The sequence below is a fragment of the Lathyrus oleraceus genome, chromosome 1 (genome assembly GCF_024323335.1).
Source record: "Lathyrus oleraceus cultivar Zhongwan6 chromosome 1, CAAS_Psat_ZW6_1.0, whole genome shotgun sequence".
NCBI lineage: Eukaryota > Viridiplantae > Streptophyta > Magnoliopsida > Fabales > Fabaceae > Lathyrus > Lathyrus oleraceus.
Genome location: NC_066579.1, coordinates 112,525,161 through 112,552,722, shown reverse-complemented (window position 1 = coordinate 112,552,722; position 27,562 = coordinate 112,525,161). Strand labels below are relative to the sequence as shown.

Genomic DNA, 27,562 nt, shown 5'->3' with positions numbered 1-27,562 from the left:
TCCTTTTGAAAAACAAAAAAAGACACCAATTGAATTGACTTGGCCAATTGGAGGCACCAATTCACTTGACTTGCTTTTTAATATCTTAAATGAAGGTGCCAATTCAATTGACTTAGACTTTATGTTGGATTTTTTTTTTGTTTGGAACAAGTGTATTTTGGAAAATTATAGAAAAACATGGTTATTTTGATATTTTAGTTGAAAATTATGGTTATTTAAAAAAATATTCGAACATTGAATATGTGTAGGCAAATGTTTAAAGTTAAAAAATCTAAATTGAAACAAATTCGTTAATGTAAAAAATATATTTTATTAATTTTAATATATAAAATAAAATAAAAGATTATCGTTAATATATATATTTTTAACTTTATAATATTTAAAATATTAAATTTAAATTTAAACTCTATTTATAAAATATGTTTTTCCTATAAAAAAATGAAACACAAAATTTTTAGCATCGTTTGTGTCGCTATTATCGATGGATCTAATGGAGGATTTAAAGGAAAAGAAGTTAAAACTCGAGCAAAGTGATCGGAAAATGGAGATTTGCACTTCGAGTAGACGAGATTCGAATTTCTGATAAAGGAGATTCACTTAAATTAGGAGAGATTTGATTATGAAAAATCTTATGAATCAAAAGTTGGTTCCCACATAAGGGCCAATGTTTTATTTTAGAACTATAGTGGGTTGGAAAGTCAAGATGCTGAGCTTGTTGCAATGGTTCTAAATTTCCTATAAGGTGGAAATGAGAAGTGATATTTGAATGAAAAAAATATATTTGAATACCATAGAAATGACACATTCCTTAGTTGACAATTGAATGCGCGTGATGAGGCGTGAATTACGGTCAATCTTCAGGTTGATCTGGACGGTTCGATTGAAGCTGTATCGATTGTTGTTGCACCAAGAAGAGACACCATTGAATGTGAAGTAAGGTTAAAAGGTGATTTTGATTATGGGATTTTGTTGGAAAAAGAGTGACGACAAGAAAGTTATAATTGTCAAAAGAGGAAAAATAATCCAATGACATCGAAGGATCCAATTTTCAATTTCTGTAATACTTATCATCATTCTAGATTCATCTTCAATCCTTTTCCAATGATGTCAAACAACCCATCAACAGAAGACTCACTCCTCTGGATAAATTGATTTTTGCAACAATATCTTGAGTGGAACTTGGATCCTCTCCATTTTTCTTTTCTCCCTTTTTTTAACTCTCTATCTCTCTCTTAATCTCACTCCCACTCATCATTAAAAGACCAAAATATAATCTAAGAGAGAGAATAAAATTAAGAGAAAGATAAAGAGGAAGAAAAAAAGAAGGAGAGAAAAATGAATGAGAATATCCAAAATGTCTTAAGTGTCTTGTAAGTAGATATAAATAATTTCTTATTTTAGGACAAATAAAAAAATTGAAACACGAAAAATTATGTTTTAATTTCTAATTAAATGAATAAAATAGATAAAGATTAAAATATTAAAGCTAACGATAAATTAAAAAATCAAATTAATTATTTTATAACATAATAATAAAAAAAATTTAAAAAGAAACACGAATGACGAAATCTTATTTATTTGGGTATGATGGACAATTAAGATTGTTTTTAAGGGGGGGTATGATGGACAATTTACCATTGTTTTTAAGGGCTAACTTAATTCTCACCTTTTATTTAAGAAAAAAAAAACAGTTGTTGTTTTTATCTCCACAAGTTTTTAGCTCTCTTTGAAGAAAGGTTCTTAAAAAGAAGAAAGTCAGAAAAAAGTCAAAAAGAAAGTCAGAAAGAAAGTCATCAAACAATATTTTCACTTGTATGTTCCCTTGCTCTCTCTATTTTGTCATTTTCTATTACCATTATTATTTCCAAAGCTAAAGCCCTAATCCTATTTTAAGATTACAATTCTAAAACCCTAATTTTAGAAGTTTAATTAAATTAATATAATTTCATAATTTCTATCTTGATTGATAATTTTAATTCGAATCGATGAAGTTATTTTGTTTTGAATGATTGAATGAAATTACATTTATTAAATATGATTGTGCATAATTATAAACAAATTCATAACAAGTCAAAAATAAAGTTAAAACTCACTTTTCAAGCGGCCTTTTAAACACGTTTATATATTCCGTCCTATAAAGTGTCAAACTTGCGTTTTCAAATTTTTATTTATTTTAATGAAATTTATGATTTTAATTTTATTTCATGAGAATTTAGATGAAATTTACCATCCTACCTTTGTTACTAGGTTAGAGACAACAAAGAAGAAATAGTCAAAACAAAGATCCTATTTAGTTGCGGTTAAAGAGAAAAATATTATTTTATTAATTTCTTATATTGAACCAAAATATTACTTTAATTTAATATTTTATTGAATTTAACTATATATAATACTTTATTTTAATTCTATTTTATATTAATATATCTAAATTTTCAAAAACCTCAAATTTTATGGGTGGGACCCAATTTAGTTACTAGTATAAGTAAAAATAAGAAGTAATCTAATCATTGTTACTGCAGTAAGTTGAAGAACCGAAGAAGAAAAATTAAGAAAAGTCAATTGTTTCTTTTCTTGATTCCTTCAATTTTAAACGAAGCTTTTCAGAAACGACAACGTTTTCACTTTGTACGTTCTTTTTCACTCTCTATTTCGTCTTTATTTTTTATTCCCAAATTCAAAACCCTAACCCTAATTTCTTTCATTACAATCAAGAGCTAATCGTTCACTAAGGTTGATAATTCATATGATTAATTTAATTATTGACGAAAACTCAAGTATTTTCTGTCTTGATTGATGATTTTAATTCTCCTGAACCTAAATCGATCGACAAAGCTCTTTTTGTTCTTGAGTAGGTTTTTTTAAAACGTGTTTGTTTGGTGTGAAAATTTTCAAACGCGCGTTTCTAATATTTCACCGATTTCAGTGGCTAATGTTACTGTGTTAGTTGGAAAATTGATTATAATGTATTAAAATGCATAATAAAAAGATATAGTGTTCTAACTTAATCAATGAAAATACATTTAGGTTGGTGAAAAAAATGAAAATAGGAAAATAATCCTTTTACAATTGCTGTTTATATATGGACTTGTTTAATTTTTTATTTTAATCTTATTTTTCTCTCATTTTTTATTAAATTTATTATAATCTTATATCATGAGCACTAATTGAACTTTCTGTAACTAATTTTTTTATTTTTTTATTTTAATTTCATGTAGCTTAGTGAAGAGAAAAATGGAAAACAACAGTTGGATTCCCGTGGCAGACGAAAGAAAGGCTTATGGCACATCAAGAAATCATTCATCGGTTTTCTCGGACAATATGCAATTTCTATCTTCTGAGGAACCAATTCTCCGCAAAGTATGTTTTTTGAAATTAAAGTACTTTTGTTGAGGTACCCTTAACTGTGTACTCTGCTACTTCTGTGGATATTGCATTGTTTGTTTCTGTTTTGTCTCTGCAAGTTATGTATAACATACGAGAGCTATCTAGAAATAGTTTAGTTGATGAGCATCAAAGCGATGTTAAGATCAAAATTCACTTCTCAATTTTAAGATATATGACATCAAAAGGAACTAATTTTTCTTGAGTTGTGCTCAGCATGATAGGCAGTTCGATCTAACACATTACGCACGTAAAAAGGCAATTAGATTCAACCTTTCTTTTTTAATAAACAAAAAGAATGCAGTTTACTAGGTCATCAGTTATTCATTCTTTCTTTTGCCTAATTACTTTTCTGCAATTTACTTAAATATATCTGATAGAAATAATGTTTACTGTTATTAATAAACAAAAAGAATGCACAAATCCCTTGGAAACTTGAGAAATATATAACTCCATCAAAGAACATTTCTAATTCTGAGACTAGAGTTATCCCCTCAAAAACCAGTGCTATTAGCTCCTACTTGGATAAGTTAGTTAACTAATTCTATTATTAATTATGACTAGTTAGTCAATTAGTTAAGTTAGTTAGGTGTTGTAATTATCACCTGTTGGCTCTTACTGGAATATTTCTAATTATGACACTGCTCGGTTGCGAGTGTTTTTAATATATTTAGTTAATTAAAGAAAAGAGTATAAAATGCAAGTTGTACCGGTATACTATTAACCAAACACTATTTTTTTTTAAATTTTATTTTTTACATATTTGGCAGGAGGAATATATGAACCTGGAGACATTACCTGCAGCTCAAGCTCATGTCACTGCTAATTATAGCATGCCAAAAGGGGGACAATCTGGCCCTTCTACTGTTCATGACCTGCCTTGTTTCCCTGATGACCGTTCGTCAATCCCCCCAGTTGCTAATATGGATGTGCTTAGTAACTTACCTGTTTATGATGGTGGAAGATATATGGATGCTAACACCAGATCCATTAGCAACTATTTTCCTCATCAACCCATAAATAATTGTATGTTCAAATTAGATTGTGATTTCTTCCCAAGTTTCAATCCTTTTTTAATAAATATTGATTTTGTCTTTTGCAGCTATGTTATTGACATTGTGGTTCCCTTTATAGGTGATACTGACATACTACAACCTACCAAAAGAAAAAAAATGATTTATGGATTTTCCAATCATTTTCCTGGCTGGAAGTCTTGTTTAGAATCGCAAGATACATGGACATGTCAACCACAAATGCTGGATTTTCAGATGAATTCTACTGTAAGACATGATGTTAATGATGTCTTGTCTGGTGTATCTTCGAATAACAATCAATGGAATAACCAGTTGATTCAGCCTTATTCCTCTCAAACACCTTTGGAAGTGCAGCAACTGTCACAATTTCCCCCCCTCTCTTCTATCAATTTTGAGAGCAATGGGGAAGAACTTACTAATCCGATGTTTCATTCTTCGGGAATTAGAGGGATAAACAACAATGAGGCAGATGATATGCTTAAACAAATCTTAGAGGAGCCAAGCCTTGAAAGCAATGATGTGATGGAAATCAACGTAGAGGAATTTGTCACTAGTTTGAAATCTAGAAACCGTACTCTCGACATGGATCCTTTTGCTACTGGTAGAGAGGTTATGCAGGGCTTTACGTTGAACTCCAGCCTTCCTACTCTCACCGAACCCATACCAGTATCTTTGAATAACCAGTTGATTCAGCCTTATTCCTCTCAAACACCTTTGGAAGTGCAGCAACTGTCACAATTTCCCCCCCTCTCTTCTATCAATTTTGAGAGCAACGGGGAAGAACTTACTAATCCGGTGTTTCATTCTACGGGAATCAGAGGGATAAACAACAATGAGGCAGATGGTACGCTTAAACAAATCTTAGAGGAGCCAAGCCTTGAAAGCAATGATGTGATGGAAATCAACTTAGAGGAATTTGTCGCTAGTTTGAAATCTAGAAAGCGTACTCTCAACATGGATCCTTTTGCTACTGGTAAAGAGCTTATGCAGGGCATAGCTGAATTGGACAGTGGCTTTACATTGAACTCCAGCCTTCCTACTCTCACCGTGGATGTTTTTCCAATTGATGGAGAAGATATTCAAGACACAACTGAGTTCTGGACAAACACCAAAAAGAAAGTTGATGAGCCAACAACTGATCAAGAGACACAAACCAAGTCCTCAAATACTATAGTTAATGAGATAGACAGAAACAAATCAATGGAAATTGACATTGGATCGAATTCCATTATGTGTGCTCTCATAAGCAAGGTTCCTATTCCTATTGATGTAGAGGACAAACATGACATAATTGGATTCAACCAAGAGGAGAAAGTTGTTAAAAGGAATGTCAATGAGCCAAAAGTTGATCAAGAGAAGCAATTAAAATCCTCAAATACAACCGTTGATGTTGTTTCCTTGATTGATATTTTCACACATGATCAAATAACACAACATATTAATAGTCTGAGAAAGGAACCTCTTCAGGTTAGTACAACATCTTCTAGTGTTTTGAGTTATCCTGGTATGTTTAGGTATTATTGTTACATATTCTGTCACGAACTGAGTATTCCAAAAGGTTAAGCTATTTGGTTAAAGTTCATGAATGATAATTGTTTTACTTTGGGTGTTATATATGCATGCTATCATAAAACTTTGAATGTCTGCATATGACCGCATGCTCAGCTGACAAATTCTATTTACATTTGTCAATTTCTTCAATTTTTATTAATTTTTTTGTAGTCTAAGATATTTATTTAAATTTAAATTTCTATTTTTGCAACTTACTTGTATGCATAATTCTATTTACTTATAAATTTGTCTTAGCCATATAAAAGCTAACAATTCTTTTAACACAGATTACAACTGAAGATGGAACAGGAATTGATGCAAACACATGCCAATTATGTGAAAGGGAAAATCTTTACTTTGCACCGGTACCAATTTTTTGTATATGCTGTGGCCTCCCCATCGGGAGAAGAAAAACATATTTCTGTAGAAAAGATGAGGAATTTGATGCAGAGCGTTGCTTTTGCTCCTTCTGTTATAATGCATCTAAAGGCGGGTGTATCGCATTCAACGGAACATCTGTTTCTAAGGCAAATCTTGAAAAAAAGACAAATGATGAAGTACTTGAAGAACCGGTATGTTGTAATAACCATTACTAAATAATTCATCTTTATATTGGAACCATACACTAACTTTTGATGATCATTGTTTTTTCTAGTGGGTTGAATGCAATAAATGCAAAAGATGGCAGCATCAAGTATGTGCACTCTACAACAGCAAAAAAGATTTGGACTGCAGTGCTGAGTATATATGTGCTGTATGCCGCTTAAAAGAAATTGAAAATGGAGTGCATGTTCACTTACAAATGGCTACTGTTTATGGTGCTAAGGACTTACCAAGAACCATGCTTAGTGACCACTTAGAGAAAAGACTTTTTAAGCGTCTCATGGAAATGAGAGTAGATGGGGAAAAAGTGGAAGGAAGTGAGAATCTTGATAAGGTAATACAGAGAAATCAGCATGTATGCACATAAATTTGAAATATCGTAACATTTTCTTATTCTTATGCAAGCATGTAAATTGAAAATAGTACTATAATAGTTTTCTTCCATGTTATTATCTTATTGATCTTTTTAAAGCAAATGTAAATTGATTTAAAAACTATAGAATATTTTCTCATTTGACATGAATTACTGCAAAACTGTAGGTTTTGGCAGCAGAAAGTATTTCTATTAGAGAAGTGTTATCTATCGACGAACAATTTAAAGTGAAGAAACAGTTTCTTGACATCATCCCAGAAAAGAATTACCCAGATGAATTCTCTTATAGATCAAGAGTAAGTTCAGTAATATATCAATGAAGAAATAAATATACGTCCAAGATGTTTAATAAAAGTTTCATTGGTTTCAGGTTATACTTTTGTTTCAGAAGATTGATGGAGTAGATATATGCATTTTTGGACTGTACGTCCAGGAGTTTGGCTCTGAATGTGGCAATCCGAATCGGCGTTGTGTGTACATTTCATATCTTGATTCTGTCAAATATTTTAGGCCTGAAAGAGTGATTGTGGAAGGAGAAGCACTTCGTACCTTCGTTTACCATGAGATATTGGTATATTTCTTTTAAACTTTACTTCTAGGCCAATAAAACATATAATATTGAGTACTAAATCCTTCCAGTTTTTCTATGTGTTTTTTTTTCTCTATCATCAGATTGGATACCTTGATTTTTGTAAGAAAAGGGGTTTCTCAACTTGCTACATATGGGCATGTCCTCCTTCAAAAAGGAATGATTATATACTATATTGTCATCCCAAAGACCAAAAGACTCCAAACAAGGATAAGCTACGCTCTTGGTCAGTCTTTGTTTCTTCTTATGAGTATATGTTGAATTTTTATGAGAATTTGAGAGTACTATTTTCCTTTTTTATCATCTTTGTTTTCGAAAACTAGCACTGCCATGTTACCATAGAATATTTATATTGTTTGTTTATGCAGGTATCATTCAATGCTAAAAAAGGCTACTGAAGAAAAAATTGTTGTTGGTTTAACCAACATATATGATCATTTCTTTGTTCCTACTGAAAAAGGGGGCTCCAAAGTGACGCTTTCTCGTTTGCCATACTTCAATGGAGACTTTTGGTGTGGTTCTGCTATGGAAAAAGCGAGGACCATTGAAAAAGAGAGCCGAGGAGATTATGAAAAAATGTTGAAGAAACAAGTGTCAACTAGAGCTTTGAAGACCATGGGACATCTCAATCCTTCGAAAGACGCTGCTAAAGACATTCTGGTGATGCAAAAAGTATGTTTCCCTTCTCTTTTACTTTCATCCTTTAATTTCATTTTTTGGTGTTTTACATTTAGATAAAGTATATAATTATATTCTCTAGATTTAATTTAGTGTGTTTAAACATCTTACTCTATTAATCAATCACAATGGTTGAATTACTAAAGATATTTGACTTTGATTATACCTAGGTTAAAAGTCATATAAATGATGGAGTTTTATTGGTTAATAGTCTAAAATCTTTTACACTATCTTTACATCAAATTAATCTCATATCCTTTTATACTAGATTGAATGAAAAGTTGCAATGTTCTTATTATATAGTTCAGTTTAAGTTGTTTATATAATGTGTCATTTTATCTAATCTTTCTTCCTTTTTTTTCCACCCAATTTTCATTAGTTGGGTCAAGATATATTGCCTACGAAGGAAAATTTCATTGTAGCTCACTTACAATATTCATGCATGCATTGCTGTGAAGTGATAATGTCTGGGAAGCGGTGGTTTTGCACTGAATGCAAGAAATTTCAAGAGTGTGAAAGGTATGATAACTTAAATACATATTTCAATTGTTTCCCCCTTCTTTTAAAATGAATGCATTGGTTTTGCATTGAAAACAATAAAAAGGGTTTTGTCTTTTGACTTTCATATCAATATATTACAGATGCCATACTTCAAATGAACACACCTTAAAGAACGGTGAAGTGCATCCACTTTGTCAGGTAACAATCTAACTAAACCTAAAGCTTCAATATGATTTTACATCATTAGTAAATTCATGCAAAATTTTGATTTATGTGTCGTTTTTAGGCCGTTGTTGATGATATCCCCTCCAGCACTAAGCATAATGATACCATCCTTAAGAATGGATTGTTTGAAGATAGGAACATCTTTTTGAGCTTCTGCCAAAAGTATCAGTTTCAGTTTGACACACTCCGGCGTGCCAAGTATTCCTCAATGATGATCCTTTACCATCTAAGCAATCCTAGTCCTATGAATTTTGGAAAACGTTGTAGTATTTGTTGCGCACACAACGTGTTCCAAAAGTGGTGGAAATGTGAGGTTTGTCCGGATTGTATCATTTGCTTTGCATGCTATAAGGACAGAGGTGTTGACTGCCATGAACACAAGTTGACTCAAAATGAACACAAGTTGGCTGAAAATAATTCAACATCACAATCTGATAATCAAGAGTCTAATGAGAAAATGGTATGAACTAAATTCTTTGGATTTATTGTTTTTATTACTCGTTTGTTCTAGATTGTTGATCATACTTTCTGATTTACACACACAGATGCTGAAACTGGAGAATTTTTTGAAGAATGTATCTCAATTTCGGAATCATGAGTCACATGGGAAAAAGGTATAAAATTAATTTTCTAAGATTTTTTTTTCATTACTTGATTGTTCTAGATTGGTGATACTTTCCGACTTACACACAGATGCTGAAACTGGAGATGAAGTTGAAGCATGTATTTCAATGTCAGGCAGCTAGTGCTAAACCTTGCTCTGATACATCATGTTGTCAATTCAAGAAGTTGTTCAATCATGCCAAAAGTTGCACAACTCATATTAAGGGGGGATGCGAGCATTGTAAAAAGCTATGGACTATACTAATTTCTCACTCCATGGATTGCAAAGACTCGGAATGTAGAATACAACATTGCAGGTGTGTTACTATTAAAATTCTACGCCAAGAGAATTTAGACATTCTACTTTCTAAATTATTCTTTGCCTTATGTATGCATAAATATACTTATTTCTTTCAGCAGTGTCATCTCTTTTGGCTAAAAATGATTCATAACCTTTTGTATTTATGTTGACTTTGCAGCGTGCTAAAGAAGCGTTTAGAATATAGAGGAATGCGTTCGAAATCTTGACATAGAGGTGCAACGGTTGATAGCGACAAAGCAGTCATTGATCGATGACTTTTTTGTAAATATATAATTCACAAACAATAACAAGAACTCCTACGTCAAAGTTTCAGTTGGCCAACTATTTTGGTCTACATTGTTACATTGGGTATCGGTCTAGTCCCCCCAAAAGTTTTTATTATATTTCTAACCTAGTTGGGATGTCTGTGTTTTCAGCTTTTGCTTCACTTTAACTTTAATATTTAGTTAGAGTTGAGAAACCAAATTTTGAATTGATGTGTCTATGTCTAATATATGAAGTGAAAAATGAATAAATGTGGTGTAGAAAAGTTGGGTGCTGCAAAAGCATATGAAATTGAGATTGAAAAAGTGAACCACAAACTTGAATTTGCACAACTATGTAGAATGTTAAATGCACTGTCATTTGGTTTGAGCAATGCAGGGTTTATATGTCATTTGGACCTGTTGAAATGGTTGTGACATATTTTTTAATAAAAATACTACAAGTTTAATATGGTATATAATGTTTGTGCAAATCTTAGCTCATAAACGGTATCTGTTGCAGTGACTGAGTTTCTTTTGTTTTGAATAGAAGGTCATGTGTTACCAGTTTGGCTGCTTCTTTTTTTCCCACAATGTCTAAGTATTGATGTGAACATGTTTTATATAAATTTAAGTTCTTCAATTTTCTAAAAATAAAATATTATATAGTAGAATATGCTAACAATACACTATCATATGTTATTTGGTATATATATAATTTTATACAAAAAATCTATTGTTGAATTTTATTTTAAAATATAATAAAAAAATTAATTTTATTATTATTTTTAATTAAGCTATTACGATTAAATAGATAATAGTTAAATTAATTTTATTATTATTTTAATTAATGTACAATTTATAAGGTTTTATAAATTTTTTATTAGTTTAGTTTCTTTTATGCTAGTATGTTAACTTCCAATAGAATCTATGCATTTTTTAAAAGAGAAATATTGGTATATGTTTTGTACTTAAAAATATAATAGTAGTCATGAAGTGACTATGCCTTGTGTAAAGATTAATTTTAGAAAATAAAATAGAACTAATATAAAAGTAAATAGTATTGAGGCTAATAATGAATAACTACTTAAACATTATATCGCAAATGTATTTGATAACAGAACTTCTTTAATTTACCCAAAAAAAAGTATTTGATAATACTCTAATTTTGGCACATGTTGCATTAGAGTTTCATATAACAAGTGTTTCTAAACCTTTTTGTAACACAGAAAGCAAAGTAATGAATAAAAAAATAATGAAAAGAAAGATATGCACAAGGACTTTGATATCAAGATCTCAATTTTGTTTAAAAATTTTATGCTTATTGGTTAGAGTGAGTAGGAAACTGGAAACAAGTATAAAACTAAGGTTAGTCTGTATTTATTTTTTTATAAAATATTTGTTATAAAATGAAAGAGAAAAAAATGAAAAATAAGAGTTTTTGATGTGGAAGTCTTATAGAGAAAAATAGAGACTTTATGTTTGAATTGAAAATTAATCACATATACAATTACACAATTGAAAATGATCTCAGATTGGTTACAGGTTATATCCAAAAAGTTATAAGCTTTGACGAAATGACAATTTGTAAATTACACTAGATGTATTTTTTACAAAAAATTTACAAAATTTAATCAACACTAAAACACAAATAGGTTTTATTTCTAACAAAACCTAGATTGATGTAATAAATCTCTATCAATGGGAATTAACGATAAACTACACTAAGAAATGATTATCAAAACATGCAATAACCTATGAAAAATAAAATGAGAGAGAGTACACCAGATGTATAGTGGTTCGGCTATATCGTTCTCGCATGAGCCTACTCCACTTTCCAATGGTTTCCCATTTAAAGTTGTTCTTCCACTATGTTTTGACAAAAGTTACAGGAGTTCATACAATTACTAATCCACAATAATGTTGAGAAAATAAATCTCATATATGGATCTTGACTTATATACAACATTTATGATGAACTCTCTATGAAGCCTTTACTCGATTCTCGCTTCTTGAATCTTCCAGCTTCACCGATCTTCTCCAAGTCTTCGTGTCTGGACATCACCCTAGATCCCACCGATTTTTTGAGCGATGAACAGTCCCAATATTTAGAAGTACTCCTTGTTGAAAAAATTCTGGTTCTACAACTATCCTTGAGTTTTTATGATAACAAAGTGTAGAGAATAATTCTGTACTCTAACTATTTTGCTGAGTGTATAGAAAATTGAAAACAGATTCTAAATATGAAGACGTCCAATGTAACACCCTAAACCCCAAAACTTATATATAAATGATTACTCAATAATTTAAGGTGTCACTTTGACAACACTTCAACTCAACATAGACATTTTGAAAACTCGTAACGGAAAAATAAACAACATACAACACGTGTCATCACATGCTCACCTTCACTTACGATATCATCGCAACAAAATCACATTAATGGGGATAATGAAACATATAACTTTAATTCGGGTCTTATAAAGACTTAACTTTCACAAAACAATTCAAAAGAGATTTTAATATCTAACTCTCAAAAATTTCAAAACAACTCAACATAGTAGTTTTTAAACTTTAACATTACAAGTAAGTCGGCATCAAACATCATAAAAAAAATATCGTTCGCCCCTAGTGTTACAAAGTTAGAGCATAGCGACTAAAAATAAATGCGATAACTAGTGAAAATAACTCCAACACTTACATCAGCAACTCTACTCTTGAATATCTGCAAGTTGTCCATGATGGACAACGTCATAGCAAAGAGGGTGAAAATTCACATCAACAAATTAACGGTATAAACTGCAAGATAGAATTCAAACATTTACACATTCAACAACAATCACACAACACCATTATCACACCCAATCTATTAACATACATAAAGCAATCACATATTCATTATTTAAATAGTGCAATGAGACTCACAACTTCAACTAGACTCATATGTGTGTGGTACCATATTATCATCAATTGGTTCACTCATGAATCGAGTTCACACAACTCGAACCCCGAATTCACCCTGCTCAGATTCGGGACAAGTCACCAATCTACCCTGCTCGGATTACAACTCGCCTCTTTCATCAACAACAACGACATGATGAATGCATGTCACAACACGTCAATGCAACAACAACATAACGTTTAAAGTCCTCTCCTGAAAATAAACAAAACATGCATCGATCCAATGATAATAGTTCTCCTCCCGAACTATCATCCTACAACCACATACACACAATTCAGCAACATAATTCGTGCTCAAATATCAACATACCATCATAACAATTAACACAATATCATCATCGTGTAAGCACATATCCATCATTCATCAAATGAATCATAGATTCGACTAAAATTCATATTTAATCGTAAGTCATACCAAAAAATCATTTAAACAGTAACTAACAAAGTATAACAGTACCCAAAACATCCATACAAGTTGAAAAATTGAAGTCTACAACTTGATATTCATCAAAACAAGTATCTGTGTCCACTGCAGACTCATGATGGATTACCCGTATCAATAGTGACTGTCGTCACCAACCTCAAAACTATAGAACGCCACTCAGGTGATGACTGACTTGAAAGACAAGCCTAGGTAGCATGACAGGTTACTCGTCACGGTGGTGATGTCCGTCATCGCCCTTAGATTTGCAGAATCTCATCTTCTTCATGGAGTTCAAGGAAGAAATATGTATTCTCAATCCAAATATCCAAAGTCGATCCAAAAATATTACCCACATATTATATGTTCATCAAAAACACCTAACTTCATCGATTAACACATTTAGTTCATGGTTTTCATAAAATCATGTTATTCCCAAAACTTCAAAATAACAACAATGGTGATTATATGATAACACATACAAACAGGAAATTGTCACATATCATGGTACACTAATTTCATCACAAAATCCTTGTCACATTAGCAATCAATCATCGATATCAGGATTTCATTAAAATCACAAAGCCCTATTGGAGGTTAAGGACTCCTCAATTCTATCCCTTATGCATATACCCATTATTGAGATAGTTTTCCCCCTTACATGGTTATCCTAACAGCAGTGAACAATTCTGATTTTGATTCCCTAAATTCCTCCAAGTTCAACGCTTTTCTCTCGCACCTTTTCGAGCCTCTTCTCTATTCCCAAATTCTGATTTTACGCATGATAAAATTCCTTAAAACTAGGTTATGCTCTAATTATATCATTAGGGTAAATCTTATCATAATTCTAAATCTGCCCCAACCTCTTATTCCTCTTACTCCTTCCTCCATTCTACTCCTCAAAATCACATTTTAGCCCCTAAACCTTCTATTTTCTATAAAATTAAATAAATATAATAAAATACTATTATTTTAATTATTAAAATAAACTCTAATAACTAATCAGACTCTACTAGCCTCGAATTACTCTTCACACTCCTACCTCAAGGTCACACACTCCTACCACCCTTGTTTGTTTAATTAATATTATTCAATAATTAAATAAATACACAAAAATCATAATAAATGAAATAATTTTAATAAATAAAAAATTAGGGTGTTACAGCTCTTAAAGAATTTTCACCGTAAAAAATTACCTTAAGTAAACAGATTCAGATATGACTCTCTCATCCGGATTTCGATCTCCTAAGTCAATTTTTCACTAGTTGGTCCTCCCCGAGCTACCTTCACCAAGGTAATCTCCTTATCACGAAACTTTTTCACTTCCCGACCCTTTATCCTTATGGGTGATGCCTCAACAGTCAAGTTATCTTCACCTATACATCATCCACTTGGATAACATGAGACGAATCCAGAATGTATCTCCTTAATTGAGACACATGAAACACATCATGAAGATTAGCAAGCGGCAGCGGTAAAGCAATTTGATATGCCACTTCTCCTATCCTCTGCAAAATCTGATACGAGCCGATGAAACACAAAGTGAGCTTTCAATACTTTAATTCTCGACCAACACTAGTTATCAGAGTAACTCTTAGAAACACGTGATCCCCCTCTTGGAACACAAGTGCTTTCCATCACTTATCATGATAACTCTTTTGGAGACTCTGCGAAGCTCTCATATTCTCTTGGATCACCTTGATCTTCTCTGTGGTCTGTTGGACAATCTCCGATCCAACCACATTACCCTCTCTCGGCTCATACCAACACAAAAGTGTCATACACCTTATACCATACTGTTGGTGTAAGCCCTAGAGGCCAATACATTTTGGTACTTGTATCGAATAATAAAAGGCATTCTCTTTATTATGGTTGATTAATAAAGTCCCTGGAATAGATAGTCCGTTTAATGTATTAAGTGTGACTTAATCATGAGAACACATTAAACATAAGGACACTATTCCTAAAGTATCTGTAGTCGAGCTTTAGTGTGAAGTGGGATAACATTAAAGCATTAAGACTATTATGTTTGTAGACTGATGATCACATCTCATGGATCATGGATAAAGAGTTATCAAGTCTTAAACATAGGTATGAATATTAGGAGTAATATTTATACCGGATTGACCCGCTATGAGAATACTATATAGAAAGTTATGCAAAGTGTCATAAGCTATTCTCATGGTGATAATAGTGTATTCCACTCTTCGACCTGAAACCACTATGGATCCTAGATGTAGAGTCGAGTGCTTTATTGCTGATCCAACGTTGTCCGTAACTGGATAACCATAAAGACAGTTGATGGGTACTCCACGAAGCATGCTGAGGGACATGAGTGACCTAGATGGAATTTGCCCATCCTGCATAACAGGATAAATGTCTATGGGCCAATATTGAACTGGACAAGGATGACACGGTCTATGTCTTGTGTTCAATATAGACATAAGGGCAAAAGGGTAATTACACACATAAGTATTATCACAGAAGGAATTGTCAGATCACATGACATTTTCGTGTCTTGGGTAGCAGTGATGTGTTGCTAGATACCGCTCACTGTTTATTATGTTAAATGTGTGATTTAATATAATTGCCAACTTCACGAAAACCTACAGGGTCACACACAAAGGACGGATTGATGAGAGATAGAGTAACTAAGGAATACCGTAAGGTACGGTGCCCTTAAGTGAGTTATAGAGCATCGTAAGGTACGATGTACTTGAGTAGAATACGAAATATGGTAAGGTACCATGAGCTTAAGTGATTTTGGGCATATTATAAGATATGAGCCAAAATACACTTAAGTGGGCTTTTAGCTTGAAGCCCACACAAGTGGTTCTATAAATAGAACCCTTGTGCAGAAGCAAAAATTTTGCGGTTGCATTCTTTTCGTTATCACTCTCTCTCTCTCACTCAAAGCCTTCATTCGTACCAGCTAGCACTGAGATTGAAGGAACCCGTTCGTGTGGACTGAGTAGAGACGTTGTCATCGTTCAACGTTCGTGATCGCTTCGTGGATTTGCATCAAAGGTTTTGATCGTCACAACAGATCTGCACCAAAGGTTTCAACCGTCACAAGAGGTAAATATTCTATCACTGATCATGACCATTCGTAAGGATCTCTAAAGGAGAAAATTTTAATTTCCGCTGGTTTTGGACCGTAATTCTCCTTCACATACAACAGCTGAAATGGTGACATTCCAATGTTTGAATGGAAACTATTGTTGCAGGTAAACTCGATCAACAGTAAAAAGATATCCCAAACACCCCCTTCTCTAGCATACATGATCTCAACAAGTCTTCTAAGGATTGGATAGTCCTCTCTGTATGACCATCTATTTGCGGATGATAAGTAGAACTCAAACGTAGCTTCGTACCCAAATCTTTCTGCAAACTCTCCTAGAATCTCGACGTAAACCTCAGATCCCTGTCAGATACAATACTTGATGGAATCCCATGCAAACTGACAATCTTCTCAATATACAGTTATGCCAACCTCTCCAATGGATAGTTAAGTCGAATCAGAATGAAGTGAGTCGACTTAGTCAACCTATCCACAATAACCCAAATGGTATCACAATTCTTCATTGTTCGTGGAAAACTAGACACAAAGTTCATCGAAATATTATCCCACTTCTACTCAGGGATAGACAATGGCTGAATCAAACTCAACGACTTTTGATGCCCAATCTTTGACTTTTGGCAAGTCAAACAAGCATACACGAACTCAACACTCTCATTCTTCATTCCTCGCTACCAAAACAACTTCTTCAAGTCTAGATACATTTTAGTAGCACCGTATATATATATATATATATATATATATATATATATATATATATATATATATATATATATATATATATATATATATATATATATATATATATATATATATATATATATATATATATATATATATATATATATATATATATATATATACACGCACACACACATACCAGTTGAATCAATTTTCAAATGTATGTAAAATTAACGAGCAAAAATTTGAAAAATCGAGCTTGCAAACTTCATCTTTTTAATCTATGGTTCGCGTAGTTTAACCTGCCGTGCTCGTTTTATTTTCTTGGTTGTATTTTGATCAGCTTAAGCATGTTCAACCGGGGAGTCTTTTACTTCAAAATTTGATCAAAACTAGTATGTTTTCAAGAAGTTTATTATGTATTGATCATTTGATGCATTCATTTTAGTTTTTTGGGCACTTTTACGCCCGGTTTTTATTCATATTGAGTCATTTTATTTTCCATGCCTTCATTTTATTCTTTTGTCAAAAGATTCAGAAAAATTAAATAAATTTCTTCATGCCTTCATTTTATTTTATTGTGTTTATTTTAAAAGGTGTGATTTTTTAGTTGATTGAATTGATTTAATTTGATTTTATCAATTAAAGCTTCTAGAAAGGACATTCTAGGTATTTTAAATTGTCTAATAATTTGTGTTTCTTTGCTTCTATCATGGCCATCCAATCCAAATTGATCAAAGGCTCACAATGGTTATCCTTGTACACCTCTCTTGACCAATAAAAAAATAGAAGAATTAGCTAAAAAAAGATGGAAAAGAATTCCCCATTAGAGGAATGACACACATCTCTCCCTTATTGGCCGTTGATGAAAATATCCCCCTCCTCTCCAATTAAAAAGCCACATGTGTCTTCCTCACTCTATTTGGTGGAAAAAAAACGTGCCTAGAGGAAAAGGTTAATTGACATTTTGGGGGAATCCATAGAGACGTCACTTCACATCCTCTCTCTCACTCAAATGGACATTGAGGGGACCAAAAATTGAAAACAAAAAAGGACCACTAGCCTCTCTCAAAAAGACGTATCTCTTCTCCCTAAAAAGGGAGGATTCTTAAAACCTTTTCTAAAAATACTCCCTCTAACCTGGAAAACAAAAGAAACAAATGGAAAAGTTTGAGGAACTTCCTCTTCTTCTCCGTCCCACCTGTAAACTCACATCCTTGCCCCCTCAATTCCAGCCAAACCCCACCGTCTTCCTCATTTTTTTAGCGAGAAACGAAATCCAAATCTACCATTAATACTCCCTTTGTTAACCACGAAAACCACCACAATATCATCATTCTTTTTCTCAATCCATCATCGAAGCGATCTCCACACAACGTTCACCCTCTAATCTCCTCCGCCAACCACATATTCCAAACCCTCATCACCGTTCAACAAAACCGAAGCTACCTTAAGAAAAGCCTATTGCAAACACGCCAACAAACTTAGTTCAACATCGAACTGCCATCCTTAACACCGTGCAAACACTAACATAAACCTTGTCGTGAACAACAACAACGATGCCAACGCCATACATCTATTACTCGCTTATCTTCATTCATAAGTTATGGTTTAGTTTGAATATTAAGTTCATGTTGGATTTTTTTTTGTATTTTCATTTCATGTATTTCGAGTATTTGGTGCGTGTTGTTAGGACTGTTGTAACAATGATGTGAATAAAACTATGATTATGTTACTGATTTAATTTCATTACATTTAAAGTCAGATTAAATCCTTGGATTCGACATTTATATGTCGTTATGTCGTCGAATTTTCTTTTGATATATTGATTTGATTTCGCCGCTTTATGATCCTTACGTACGACATTTCAACTACGTTGTTGCTATGTACAAACCGACTTTTAGAACATTGTGGTTAACTTGCTTCAATCATTTCATCCCGATTTTGTCGCTAATTCCATTTTCATTTTAATTAAATTAATTAATAAATTAAAGTTTATTTAAATTTGTTAATTTTCTTAATTAATCTTAATTAACTCTATTATTAGATTTAATCAAATAACTTTGACCATTAATCTTAATTAGTTTAATTAATCGATTTAGCCGAATTTTAATCAATTAATTTTGTTAATTAAAAATTGATCAACTTATGTTCTCATCGTTTCAAACCAAACCATTTTCATTATCAACTTCAAACCATTTTCATAATCCGTTCAAACGCAAAATCAAATGCTTGATCCAACTTCAAGCTCCTTTCATAATCAAATTTAAAACGATTAATCCATACTTTGACATTTTCGTAATAAATCAAAAGAAAAAGGCTACCTGAGTGAAATGTTCAGTCATAGCCCCGATGTATTAGGATCAAGTAGTAATTGCTTGCAAGCCATAAATACTTCGTATTTCTCTAAAAAATACAAACACATCACGATTTCACAATAAATCAAAAGAAAATGACTACATGGATAAAAGGTCCAGCCATAGTCCCGAACACTAAACCCGAGTAGTAATTACTTGCAAGCTCAAGTGGTTGTCTTTCATCCAAAATACTTATAACTATTCAAACATTTTCACAAACAAATTGAAAGAAAAAGACTACATGGGTGAAAGGTCCAATCATAGTCCCAAAATATTAGACCTAAGTAGTAATTGCCTGCAAGTCATGAATGTTCGTCTTTCAAGTCTAAAACATACTCAAACAAATCAAATCTAATTACTCTCCCCCGTGCGATCAACAACTTTTTCAGAAAAATATTGTTTAGTCCATTCTAATGTGAGTACAAACTAGCGCTTAAGTCTTCGCCGCGAGCAAACAAGCTAATGTTTAACCTTTAGAAAGCGATCTAAACACTGGTTCAATAAAACAAACCAACAACCATAGTTTTAACCCCGAACTACGAAGCCCCAAACTACGAAACTTTGAGTTCCTCATTGTACCAAAGGATACGTAGGAGCAAGACCCGCAATCTCGTTAGACACATTAATAATAACCTTTTTGCGTCCCATTTCCTTTTCCTCTTACATCTTTTATTCAAAGAAAACACGTAAGTTAACATTCAATCGCAAATTTGACTAAAAGGTCCCTGTTGAGTACAAAAGATGTGAGGGGTGCTAATATTTTTTCCTCGCGTAATCGACTCCTGAACCCGAATATGGTTCTGACGAACATGTTTCTTTTCAAACATTTTATCGATATCTTCTCATTTCTTCCTTGGAATAAATAAAGTTCGGTGGCGAGTTTGTTCGAACATTTTCTGTGAGCGTGTGATGCGCTTCGCGAAGGATCGTATTTTTCGAGATACAACATATACCATACTCGCAATCCACAACAATTAACAAACAACATCATCATCATGTATGCACATATCCATCATTAATCAAATGAGTCATAAATTCGACTAAAAGTCATGTTTAATCGTAAGTCATACCAAAACATCATTTAAACAGAGTATAACAATATCCAAACATCCACAAAAGTTGAAAAATCAAAATCTGCAACTTTATATTCATCAAAATAAATATTTGTGCCCATTGCAGACTCGTGACGGGTTACCTGTCACAATAGTGACGTCCGTGACCAACCTCAAAACTGCAAAACGTCACTCAGGTGACAACTGACTTGTAATACAAGCTTAGGCAGCATGACGGGTTACCCGACACTGGTGACGTCCGTCAGCACCTTGAGATTTGCATTGTGAATTGTGTTACTAATCAGTTTTAGTGTGAACAGGGTTATTTTTTAATTTCAATTTTAATTTTAATCTTAATTTTTTTAAAGAAAATATTACTTTTGCTTAATATATTTATTTTTCGTTTTTGTGAAATTAAAATTATAACCTTTTATTTACTAATAGAATAAAAAAGATATGAAAATTTTGAGAAATACAATTAATAAAGATGTATAAAAATGAAATATGAGAAAAGTTAAGTTGGTCGGTATTAAACCAACCCTCTAATGCAAATTGGGGTAAGAAAACTACCACTAGGACAATAATTTTAATTGGTATTTTACTGAAACAGAAGTTATATAAAATTTATGAATTTTTCTTTTAACATTTTCACATAATAATTTGGTTTTCCTATTTTGATTAACTTGAATGAAAAATCGAAGTTACACAAAATCCTTTAAACCTAACACTCCGCTTTTCGATTAGTGTTTTCACTTTCTTCGCCTCTCATTGGAAATCACTTTTGTCCATAAACCCTAGCTTGTACTTTTACCCTTTTCAACTCAGAAAAAATCAATTTTAATCTTCTTGATTTTAGTTTGAAATTGAATAGTTTTTTCTATTGGTCTTTCTTTCAACGGTGTTTTTTTTTTAGAATAGTGTGTTCTAGTCTTGAATAATTTTAAATTATTGATTTTAAAACTCTATTATTCATTTCATAGGAAGAGGAAGAGAAAAGAAAAAACACTACAACATTTTTCCATTGTATCAATGACATTGGCTTACATATAATATTGGAATACTGGGAGTTGTTTCAAATTCTAAACGAAACTGCTTTGAAACTTATCGAAAAGGAATAAGCGAAGGTGATAGTAAGTAATACGATGACCAAGAGCACACTCACAGCAAACAACAACCGGCAACACACTCGTAACAAAACGGCAAGGCAGCGGTATTTTTTAATTTACCATGAAGGTGAAGAGATTCTAAGACCTTTGATGACACACACATTAGTAATAAATTAATTAATTATTTTTAATTTAAAAAAAATATTAGTTGCGGATTATGAATTCCTGCCGTTACATGTGGAATTAACTAATACTTGTGGATCTTCCTATCAAAAATATTTGTTTTAGCTAGAACCAGTAACAGTAGGAAAAATCGCAAGAAACATATTTCCAGCGGATTTTTAGCTTAAATCCGCAAGAAAATAGAGTATTTCTAGTAGTGTCCCCCACAATCACGTGAAACATCACACATTTTTACTTTACATCTTTAAATTCATTGGTACCTAAAATGTTGGTTGTAAGGGGTCAATCTTCTATCATTCATATCAAATTACAAAAAACATATAGAACTACATAATCGGGATATAATCAGCTCGCTACTAAGGCAACACACATAATTCATCCCATGTCAATGAGAAAAATAACCCGTCACTAAGGCACCACACATAAATGCATATGCCATGATGATGATTAAATGCAAACACGTCATTAAGGCAACCCATCACACATGAAAAATATGCATATGCCATGAATTGCATATACCTTCCACAAACTCTCATTAAAGCACATCATTTTAAAATTCATTTCATATAATCACTCATCTTCAAATGTAACTGATTTCAATCTTTTTAATATACTTTTAACACACTACAACAAACAAGACCTTAGACAGCGCTTTTTTTAGCCTTAGACAGCGCTTTAAAGCGCTGTCTAAACCTCCGCTGCTAAAGGTTTAGACAGCGCTTTTTTAAATCTTAAAAGCGCTGTCTAAGCCCCCCCCCCCCCCCTTAGACAGCGCTTTGGCCAAAAGCGCTTTATAAGACCCTCTTATTTTAAATTTTTTAGGTATACCTTAGACAGCGCTTTTGAAAAACGTTGTCTAAGCCCCACCCCCTTAGACAGCGCTTTGGCCAAAAGCGCTTTCTAAGACCCTCCTATTTTAATTTTTTTAGGTATACCTTAGACAGCGCTTTTCAAAAAGCGCTGTCTAAGCCCCCCCCCCCTTAGACAGCGCTTTTGCCTAAAGCGCTTTCTAATCCCCCCCTTAGACAACGCTTTTTACAAAAGCGTTGTCTAAGGTATACGAAAATTTTTGAAGCTTTTGTTTTAAACCACATTTTTTCCAGGTTTATAAACCAGAATTTCTACTTGTTTTCAACCAGATTTTGACAGACAATTATCACATTTTATATATGCCATTTTGGCCTTTTTTCTACCAATTTTTGGCTAACAATATATATATATACCAATTCAAACCAATTTTGCCTTAAATGTATCAAATATATACAAATTTATGTACACATTTACAAGTCATAACATATACTACAAACCATATCAATTTTAGTCTAGGCCTATAAGACTTCAGGATTATTGCAATACTAGTACTAGCACAATTGATTCAAACAATCACAAAGAAAATTAACATGAAAAAGTTTGTACAAACACATACAATAAGCAAGTTTATCTCACAATTTGAAACAATGAAAGATAGGTAGAGAAATCAAAGGGAAACTCACACTGCACCACCTCCCGCTGGACCGATTGCTTTGAATATTGACATTATAGTCATAGCAATGCCATTAGCTGCCCCTCTTTGATGTTGTTCCTGTTTTCCATTTACGCCACAATTTCCTCAAAATATAATATCAACTTTCAAAAAGAAATAAAAGCTTAGAATTAAAGAAAAAAAATTACCACGGCTCTATTTTGCATAATAAATAAACCAGTGATTATTGTCATCTGAAATTGAGAAAAAAATACTATTAGATAAGCTTGTAATACATACAGATGTTTGTTTGAAACGTGATCACTCATGATCGGTTAAATAAACAAAAAGATAAACTTACACTTAGAACATTCTTCAGAAGAGAAGCAATATTAATAACTAGGTATAGCGTAATGCCAGAAAGCATTGCTATGAAGGGGTAACTTTGCAACAGAGGTATTGATAAAACCTACATAAGGTAACAAGACATTTTTAGAACAAGAACCAATGTAATGCTAAGTTGCATTAGTTTCTACGAATGGAAAAAAACTTACTGCGGAGATGCGAGCAAATTTTATAGGTCCGAAAGCTCTTTCCAATGAAGGGTAGAGGAAAAGCTGGGAGACAATAAGACCAATACCTGATCATTGACCATTTGAGAAGAGGTCAGTTATTAAGCAGAATATCTTGAAAAATGAAATGCACAAAGCAATGTACCTGATATGTGACAAGGAAGGCTAGAAAATATGTTAATCCCAACACTAATAAATCTCTAGTGACACATATCAAAGACGTACCTGATATTGTGAGAACATCGCCTACATTATCAGTTGTAAAGTTCAAACCACCAAACCTTCCAGGACTAACAACCCATAATGAGAAAACCTATCATGAAGTAGAATGGTGTTTACTTATAGATCCTATTAGATTTAATATCTGTTAAGCAACATTATAAAGTTCAAATAAGTCACCAAAAGTAGGAATGGTACCTCTTGATAAGCAACATTATAAAGTGAGAAAATGTTGTACACAATAATAGATGACATTAATGGCCAGTTCAGGAAGAGGTTTTCATCTTTTTGGATTATTTTGTCGTCGTCATTACTTATGTTTCCAGTTTCTAAAGCTTCAGCATCATCAATAGACTCATTGCTTAGAGGGTGGTTGTGAAGTGTTTCCTACAGTGATGCAGGAATTTTGTGATCAAATGCTTATACATGTTTAACAAACTATGAAGTTGCTTACTCATACCGGAAGCCAGATGCATGCAATTGCTACCACAAATGCAAAAGCTGATACTGACAAGGAAGGCAAGAAATATGGAAACCTGCATGGTTTATGTTTTGACAATTAAAATAATCACATCAACAATAAGGATCGAAGGAAAAGCTGAATTGTTAGAACTTTATGATACTAAAAATCAAGTAAAATCCACTTACTTATCCCAAAATGAGTCTTTTGGAAATAGATGAGGGTATTTCACTGCTGGCTGCAATGTAAATTTCACACAGTATTAGCGAAACGAATAAAAGTGTCTTCAATTAAAATAGCTATGAAGCATCAAGTACCTGAGCCAAATAACCTCCCAATGCTGGTCCAATTACTAAGCCTATACCCCAAGCTGCACTGAGCTGAAACCATATCACGTTATGAATTATTATTGTTGAATGCAGAAAATATATCAACGACGTGCTACACCTAGTACTATTGAGCTTGATGTGTGGATAGAAGTTATTGAAGGTAACGTGTGTGTCAGTGTCGTGTTAGTGTCGAACATAGGTTATAGAAGTTTACCGTTGAGAGTCCAAGACCTTGCTTTTCTTCTCTAAATATTTCGGTACTATAAGCCTGTTATCAGAAAACGATGTGACAAAAAAATCAACTGATATCCAAATACAGAAATGACAAACTAATGATTGTTCCCTGATGTTGAAGGACGAAACATTAGGTTATATTTGTGTTGTTTGGTACCTTCATTGGTCCTAGCAAACCATTTAAACATCCAAGAAAAAATCGGGTAGTAACCGCCATCGAAAAACTTGTGCTAAGGCCAAACAGTGTGTTAAAAATAATACTGAAATCAAGTATTTATCATCATCAATGCTGTAATGGAAAATTTTTCAGGCTCTGATTGGATAAACAGCTTAATTAAACACATATAACTCAAACGTTTATCATATAACTAAGGTTCTGAATAATAGAAAACTCGTTCATATAACTAAGGTTTACCCTATCACATAAGTACTTGTTTAAATGTTTGGAAGTGCTTATGAAAATAGTTTACAAAAACTTTACACCTTAGTTTGATAAACTCTAGAATAGTTTACATAAAGATCTTGCAGTTGCAGAGATCTCTCTCACTTCCATTTTCGATGGTAGAAAGTAGAAACGGCTGATCTAAAACAACTCATAATAAACTGTTGTTGAATAGGAGCTTAATTAAGTTTTTTTTTATCCAAACACCCAAGTCTTAAACCCATAATGATAAAACAAATATTGGACATGGCACTGTACCACATTTTGCTATCCATAGCCATACGGAACAAAGAACTAGAAACTTTTCTCATAAAACATATAACCAGTTGCACATACCATCTAGCATAAAATCCCATGAGCATAAAATTGAACCTACGCAGAAACCATAGTCTTGGTCTATTCAGTTTTGAGGTGATGCTGATCATTGAATTATAGGTAACTTTTTACACTCTGAGCACAAACTTCCTTCTCTATTGCCTCCAAAACTTAGACAAATGAGATGTGTGTTAAGTGCAATAGTGAAAAAGGGAAAGAGTTAAAAGCTGGAGAATTGAACTCTAAAAGAGGTTTGACATTCAATTGACACTGATTGGAAAGATACAGATGCAAATTGTTGGTAGGTAGCAACTAACTAACAACAAGTAACTTAATAATTGTATCAACAACTAACAGCAAACAGAATTAACAAAGAAAAAACTAATCTCCTAATCATGTGAAGCAGAATATTAACCAGAAGTCCAGAACAATGATAAACCAAAAATTAAGGAAAGGTGGTATAATGCAGTGGTAAATACATCAAATTTAATTTACTTATGAAAAACAAAAGCACAAGAACAATAGTAATTTTTCTACATGTGTTGAACTAACCTTTCTTGAGTCCAGGGGAAATATCATCTCCTATGAATACAATAGGAATATCAACTTTCAACAAAGCATCTGAAGGAGCCCTTATAAATGTAACATTCAAAGGTGCATCTGTGCCAGCTTTCAAATGAATCTGTCAAATTTCCAATAAATTCCATCAATTTTATTGCGAGCACAAAATCCATTCAACGAAAATTAGTAGAGCTTCTAATTGAGTAACCTAGCCGAAATGAAAGCACAAATAATCAGGAAAACAACAATGCATACACTGCGGGGCAAAACGCGAACGTTCTCAATGACATTGTCATCGTTAGGGTTTGAATCAGAGTCGAATTGGTGGAGAACTTGTAGATGGAAGAGACGTGAGAGGAAAAACGAGCGTCCGAGATGGTTAATGAGCTTCCTGATCTGATCGGAGCGGACGGAAATGAGGCGTTTGTTACCGCCGTGCTGGCCGTCTTCCTGCTCGAACACTATGCTCGGAACGCGACCGACTTTGCGCTCCTTGGCCGAAATGTTCTTCCCGGAATCTCTGCGGGGGATAGCGAGGATGGTCTCGTCGTACTTAGGGTCAGGTTTTGGAAAGCCTTCGAGGTAGGTGAGCGGCTCTAGGTCTGGCTCTGAGGGGTGGAGGATGGCGGCGGCGGAATGGGAGAATGGACGGCGGTGAAGGAAGGTTCTGATGAGTATGTGGCGGGGGAGATACATTGTTAAGAAGAAGGGTTTTGGGTTTTGGGTGAGAAGAGTTAAGAAGAGAGGGTTATGTTATGTGCCTCTCCTGAACCATTTCTTTAGATTGTTTACGATTTTTTTACATATTAGTTAATTAGTTCTGTCTTTCTAGTCGAATTGGGTTTTAATTTTTTTTTTAATTGAAAGACTTTAAACAGCGCTTTCTCAAAAGCGCTGACTAAGGTCTATATTTAAAAGTGCTTTCTAAAAGCGCTGTCTAAGGGGGGGTCTTAGACAGCGCTTTCTAAAAGCGCTGTCTAAGACCCCCCCCTTAGACAGCGCTTTCATTATTTTTTTAAAACATTT

The 27,562-nt window shown here is 33.0% G+C and overlaps 3 protein-coding genes across 4 annotated transcripts; 1 reads left to right on the top strand and 2 right to left on the bottom strand.

Moving 5' to 3' along the window:
- Window positions 1-2,524: 2,524 nt before the first annotated feature.
- On the top strand, window positions 2,525-10,280 carry LOC127120390 (histone acetyltransferase HAC12). The gene is made up of 16 exons (XM_051050807.1): window positions 2,525-2,625; window positions 3,216-3,357; window positions 4,152-4,407; window positions 4,516-5,882; window positions 6,254-6,538; window positions 6,622-6,903; window positions 7,110-7,238; window positions 7,313-7,513; window positions 7,615-7,757; window positions 7,900-8,203; window positions 8,589-8,728; window positions 8,851-8,908; window positions 8,997-9,395; window positions 9,481-9,549; window positions 9,629-9,855; window positions 10,018-10,280. Exons 2-16 carry the CDS (start codon window positions 3,232-3,234, stop codon window positions 10,064-10,066), a joined length of 4,035 nt encoding a protein of 1,344 aa, XP_050906764.1. The 5' UTR covers window positions 2,525-2,625; window positions 3,216-3,231; the 3' UTR covers window positions 10,067-10,280.
- Window positions 10,281-23,431: 13,151 nt separating this feature from the next.
- On the bottom strand, window positions 23,432-26,016 carry LOC127094520 (probable peptide/nitrate transporter At3g43790). Its single transcript, XM_051033345.1, has 12 exons — window positions 25,919-26,016; window positions 25,376-25,478; window positions 25,199-25,252; window positions 24,973-25,035; window positions 24,844-24,893; window positions 24,656-24,731; window positions 24,394-24,582; window positions 24,202-24,289; window positions 23,959-24,044; window positions 23,766-23,873; window positions 23,614-23,658; window positions 23,432-23,524 (listed from the first exon to the last, which is right to left on the bottom strand). The coding sequence occupies exons 1-12, from the start codon at window positions 26,014-26,016 to the stop codon at window positions 23,432-23,434; spliced, it is 1,053 nt and encodes a 350-aa protein (XP_050889302.1).
- LOC127120374 (uncharacterized) lies at window positions 25,993-27,350 on the bottom strand. Of its 2 annotated transcripts, none has more exons than XM_051050787.1 (3): window positions 26,792-27,350; window positions 26,528-26,657; window positions 25,993-26,137 (listed from the first exon to the last, which is right to left on the bottom strand). In XM_051050787.1, the coding sequence occupies exons 1-3, from the start codon at window positions 27,230-27,232 to the stop codon at window positions 26,082-26,084; spliced, it is 627 nt and encodes a 208-aa protein (XP_050906744.1). In that variant the 5' UTR covers window positions 27,233-27,350; the 3' UTR covers window positions 25,993-26,081. The 2 variants fall into 2 exon arrangements, with proteins under 2 accessions (XP_050906744.1, XP_050906751.1); XM_051050794.1 differs by having other exon boundaries at window positions 25,993-26,130; window positions 26,792-27,349.
- Between the last annotated feature and the right edge of the window lie 212 nt (window positions 27,351-27,562).

What these genes read in the sequence shown, in the direction of transcription:
- LOC127094520 (XM_051033345.1), bottom strand. Translation starts at nt 26,016, where the DNA reads ATGGGATTTTATGCTAGATGGTATGTGCAACTGGTTATATGTTTTATG. An exon ending in TGGGAGGTTATTTGGCTCAG is followed by an intron (nt 24,894 to 24,972) that starts GTACTTGATGCT and finishes TTTACATTGCAG; the next exon opens with CCAGCAGTGAAATACCCTCA. An exon ending in TTGCATGCATCTGGCTTCCG is followed by an intron (nt 24,583 to 24,655) that starts GTATGAGTAAGC and finishes GCATCACTGTAG; the next exon opens with GAAACACTTCACAACCACCC.
- LOC127120374 (XM_051050787.1), bottom strand. Translation starts at nt 27,232, where the DNA reads ATGTATCTCCCCCGCCACATACTCATCAGAACCTTCCTTCACCGCCGT. An exon ending in TTCGCGTTTTGCCCCGCAGT is followed by an intron (nt 26,658 to 26,791) that starts GTATGCATTGTT and finishes GAAATTTGACAG; the next exon opens with ATTCATTTGAAAGCTGGCAC. An exon ending in TTCCCCTGGACTCAAGAAAG is followed by an intron (nt 26,138 to 26,527) that starts GTTAGTTCAACA and finishes TAAGTTTTGGAG; the next exon opens with GCAATAGAGAAGGAAGTTTG.
- LOC127120390 (XM_051050807.1), top strand. Translation starts at nt 3,232, where the DNA reads ATGGAAAACAACAGTTGGATTCCCGTGGCAGACGAAAGAAAGGCTTAT. An exon ending in AAGAGTCTAATGAGAAAATG is followed by an intron (nt 9,396 to 9,480) that starts GTATGAACTAAA and finishes TTACACACACAG; the next exon opens with ATGCTGAAACTGGAGAATTT. An exon ending in ATGAGTCACATGGGAAAAAG is followed by an intron (nt 9,550 to 9,628) that starts GTATAAAATTAA and finishes ACTTACACACAG; the next exon opens with ATGCTGAAACTGGAGATGAA.